A 4,844-nucleotide genomic window follows, 5' to 3' on the forward strand; every position below is an offset into this window, starting at 1 on the left:
ATAAACATTTTCTTCCAAATTTGCAAACGTTTTTTCTGGGGAATTACATATTTTCTAAAATTTATTAACGTATTTTGAAAACACGAATATGTTCTTGAATTTTGGACATTTTTAAAAAATATGCGAACATTTTCCTGAAAAGCGAGCATTTTATTTCAAATTTATGAACATCTACTGAGAACGTGAACAAATTTTTAAGTTTCGAATATTTTTTGAAGACGCAAAAATATTTCCAAATTCCGAAGTTGTTTCTGAAAACAGGAACATTTTTTGGAAACCGAAACATTTTTTCAAATTTGCCAACGATTGTTAATTGTGATAATTTTTGATTTTTTAGAAATATAAAATTAACAGAAAAAGGAAATAAAAGTAAGGACCAAGAAAATAAGAACAAAAATGAAAACCAAAAGAAATCTGGGAAATCAAAAGAAAAACCGGTTCAGGAATGTTTCGGGAGCTCCTATACAGCGTGCGGTGTGCTGGGTGCTTTTTTTTCAGGGAAAAGGTGTGTTGGGTGCTGACGCTGCGCGCAACCCACGATGGGAAAACCTATTTAGCGCCACAGGCGCCGGTTGAAGGCAAAATTTGCTAACCGGCGCCTGCAACGCTCCACAATGGCCCGGCCCATGTAGGGATCCTTCAAGAACTTTTTTTTAGCCGGTGAACTGTTTTAGCCCGTGATTTCTTTTTTTAAATCGGTGAACTTTTTAAAAAATCGATGATTTATTTTGGGAAATTCGTGAACATTTCTGAAAATCGATGCACATAATTTAAAATTCATGAACTTCTTTCAAAATCAGTGAACTGTTTCTAAAAATTGATAAACATTTTGAAAAATGATGATTTTTTTTCAAAATCGATGAATTCCTTTTCGAATTCAGTGAACTTTTAGAAAATCTATGAAAATAGTTTTCAAAAATAGGAGATTTTTTTCATAATAATTGAATTTTTTTTGCAAATCTGAGCTTTTTAAAATTCTGTGAACTATTTCAAATTTTTATTGTCCAATGCATTTTTTACATGGGCTGGCCCATTTGGAGGAGCGCTGCAGGAGCCGGTTTCCCTAACCGGCGCTGAAGGCGCCAAATAGGAGGTCCCACCCACGATCCCCGAGCGCGCCGTTTGAAATTTTATTTTATGCCGGCACATGTGCGGGGCAGGAGGGCTCCTTTTTATACTCCCTCCATTTCTAAATATAAGTCTTTTAAGATATTTCACTAGGAGTCTACATACGGTGCAAAATGAGTGAATCTACACTCTAAAGTATGTCTATATACATCCGTATGTAGTCCACCAATGAAACCTCTTTAAAGATTTATATTTAGGAACGGAGGGAGTATATCGTATTTTTAGCTTTTTTATTTTGAGTTTTTTAGTAATTCGGGATTTAACAAATTTCCAAATATCTAAATGAGTACGAATTTTTTAATAAATGTTTAAGAAATCATAAAATTATCATGTATTAAAAAAGGTGTTTGCAATTTCCAAAAAAAGTTCAAGAAATCGTAAAATATTTGTGATTTTGAAAATGGTTGTATTGTTCAGAAAATGTTTGTAAAAATATTTTTGTATTAAATGAAATTCGTTAACTTGAAAAAAAACTCGAATTCAAATCATGTCATAACTGCTTTACAAAAATAAAAATGTCCGCAATTTTCAAATAAAGTCCCAAATTTCAAAAACTTCATTGGTTCCAAAATTGTTTGTTTATTTAGAAAATGTTCATGCATTTTGAAACATGTTAATGTAATTCAACAAATGTTGGTCGAACAAAAATATATTTGTGATTTTCTTCCCGAATTTAAACAAAATGTTCACGATTATCAAAAATATTTTCAATCGCAAAAAAATTTCACGAACTTTTGAAATCATATCTGTATTTTAAAAATGTCGAAAATATTGAGAAAATATTCTTGTTTTTTTATAAAATGTTTATGGTTTCACAAAAATAGTCATAAACTCAAAAATGTCCCTTTTCTGAAAATAGATCGTAAATATGAAAATGCAAAAGAAAGAAGGAAGAAAAAGTAAGAAAATTATGGGAAAATACTAAAAGAAAAAGAAGAAAGCCGGTAGGAAAACAAAACGAAATAACCGGTTCAGGAAAAGGTTCTAGTACCTTTTCAAAACTGGTGGGGAGTAATCCCCAAATGGCTGACACATACACTGGATCGGGAGCGCTATGTGCGAGCAATTTACCGCAAAGTACGGCAAATAGGGTTTTCATGTGTCTTAGGTCCTGTTTGGAACCACAATAAATTATGATAATTTATATTATAAAAATCGATTATATAAGAAAAAAGATTACCTCCCGCCGGCTGATCCCCGCGATCCATTCGCCGTCCGCTTGACCGTTGGATCTCAATCTGATCTCGAACAGCTTCCGCGTGAGATGTGACCATTTTTTCTGAAACGATGTTGTTGTTTCAGGAACCGTTTCCTGCAGCTCCTCCCGAGCGCCCCTGCCCGAGACCGCGCCGCCGCTTGCCATCGCCTGCTCCAGCCAGCACCGGTCGGCCTCGTCGGAGCAGGGCCACCGCGCCTGCACCTCCCCGCCGCCTGGAGCCTCCCGAGCCTCTGCCCGAGCGAGCCGCCGGCTCCCTCCTCCTCCCAAGCGTTGCCCGAGCACGGTCCTGCATGCCCCGCCGTGGTGCGTCACCGCCGGCCGATCCTGTCGTCACCGGAGCCCCAGCCACCGACGCGGCCCTGCCTCCCCGCGCCAGACCGGATCCCGGCTGGGGTAGTGCTTCTGCAACCTGACTTTGTTTGCAAAAATTTCTGAAACTCAACCGTTGTTGCAAAAAACTCTTCCGTAAAAATACCTATGTTGCAGATAGACAAAGAAAAAAAATCTGCAACAAGCAAATTGTTTCTGAAACTCGACCGTTGTTTCAGGAATTAACGGGTCCAAAGTTTATTTCTTGCAACAAAGTGAAAGTTTTTGCAACTCGAGCATCGTTTCAGGAAATAACTACTGACCATGCGACGGGATGCGTGCGCGTTAGATCAAACGGGTGTTAGCTCGGGCATCCGACGGCTAGCTAGGTGACGGATATTTTTTAGAAATCATCCGGCGGACGCGTAGCGTTCCCCATTATATAATCTGGTTTATAAAAATAATCTAGGTTTACATGTTTGAAGGCAAGATTATATAAACTATAATCTAGGTTTTACATTGAATAATGACTTGTTTGTCTTCTGTTTTATTTAAAAAGAGACGGGTGACGGTGGCAGGAATGTAATTATCTCCAACTTTACAGGAATAATGGGTCATTAGTAATTCATAATCTGATTTTAGCTGGATAGAGTAGATTGTGAGTTTTTAATAATCTGTTTATCTAATTTTTATAATCTACACTATAATTTATCCTGTTTATAGAGATATAATAAATTATAAAAACTGAATGAATTATATAATACATTAGTTTCAAACAGAGCCTTAACCTTGTTTTCGAACCGTGCGCGTATCTATACCGGATTCGAGGGCCTGTTCCTACACCAACAAGGCAACAACTCCCAGTTCTTGTCTCTTAAGACAGGGCGGGCCCGTATGCCACGGACCACGGTATCGTATATGAAGCGTAGTCGAAGTCCCGAACTCCCGATCCATCTCTTCCTTCCTTTTTCGGCCGTCATATAAATACTTCACCCCCGTCCTGGGTGGCGATCGCAAAACCTCCCCAAAACCATCTAGGTCTTCCAGGTCTCGCCTCTCCAGCTCCAATCTAATGACGCCAGCCCCAAGAAGCCCCTTCTCGTCTGGCTTCCCACACGCCGACGCCCAATCCAATCCAGTCCCGACGTCTCCTCCTGAAGGCATCTTCCAGAGATGTCTCCTCCCGCCGAAGAAGAAATTAGTTGTGGACACCGGGGGCGACTGCAGCCGCGCGATCCCGGTTCAGAGCCGGCCGAGGCGAGTGGCCGCGCGCAACGTCGCGTACGTGAGCATGGAGGAGGAAGAGGAAGCCGGGACGGCCGGAGCGAAGAGGAACAGGAATAGCAGCAGAAAGAACGGACCGCAGCCGGCACGGGACGCCGCGCCGCTGGTCAACAGGCCGCTGCACCTCAGCGAGGAGCAGCAGCAGCACCTCAAGGCGCTCGGCGCCACGGCCCCGCAGTTCGTCATCATGAAGACCCTCCAGGTGAGCGACGTGGACCGCAACCAGCACCGGCTCCTCTTCTCGTGCAAGCGCGAGTTCCTCGAGGGCCACCCCATCACCGGCATCCTAGCCGACAAGGAGGCGCGCCTCGTGCACGATGTGGAACGCGGGCTGAGCGTCATCGTCCAAGACGACCACAGCAACCGCTTCAATTGCAAGCTCAAGTACCTCGACTCCAACGGCGGCTACCGCTTCATCGGCCGCGGCTGGAACGACTTCGTGACCACGAACAAGCTGGTGGAGCCGGTGAGGGACGACTGCCTCCGTTTCGACATCGAGCTATGGGCGTTCCGGTCGCCGGAGTTGCCCGGGCAGCCCAAGGTTCCCCACATCGAGGGACTAGAGGGTCACCCTGACGGCAACCTCGGGTTTCTCTTCCGACTGCATCACGACGACAGCAGGGACGTCCACCGCGGCGGCGAGGAAGAAAGGGAGTTTGCGCCGCGGCCGGTCCAGAAGAAGAAGAGGAAGGCACCGGCCAAGGCGGTGCCATCAAAGAAGCTTGCGGGTGCGCACGTGAGTCAGGGCAAAGCCATGGCGCGGTTCGTGACGAGGGCTGAGGTAGTTAAGGCGGTTGGGGAGGAAATGGCGGATGCATTGTGCGGGCTGTTGATGCTAAGGTCCCGTGCCCCTGTTCCAATGCCTCCCTTTGATGACAATACAACGTCTGTTAATGTTTGCTAG

The 4,844-nt window shown here is 43.9% G+C and overlaps 1 protein-coding gene across 1 annotated transcript; it reads left to right on the forward strand.

Moving 5' to 3' along the window:
• Positions 1–3,728: 3,728 nt before the first annotated feature.
• On the forward strand, positions 3,729–4,844 carry LOC123441890. The gene has a single exon (XM_045118073.1). The coding sequence runs from the start codon at positions 3,729–3,731 to the stop codon at positions 4,842–4,844; it is 1,116 nt and encodes a 371-aa protein (XP_044974008.1).

Source organism: Hordeum vulgare, chromosome 3H (assembly GCF_904849725.1).
Source record: "Hordeum vulgare subsp. vulgare chromosome 3H, MorexV3_pseudomolecules_assembly, whole genome shotgun sequence".
Lineage (NCBI taxonomy): Eukaryota > Viridiplantae > Streptophyta > Magnoliopsida > Poales > Poaceae > Hordeum > Hordeum vulgare.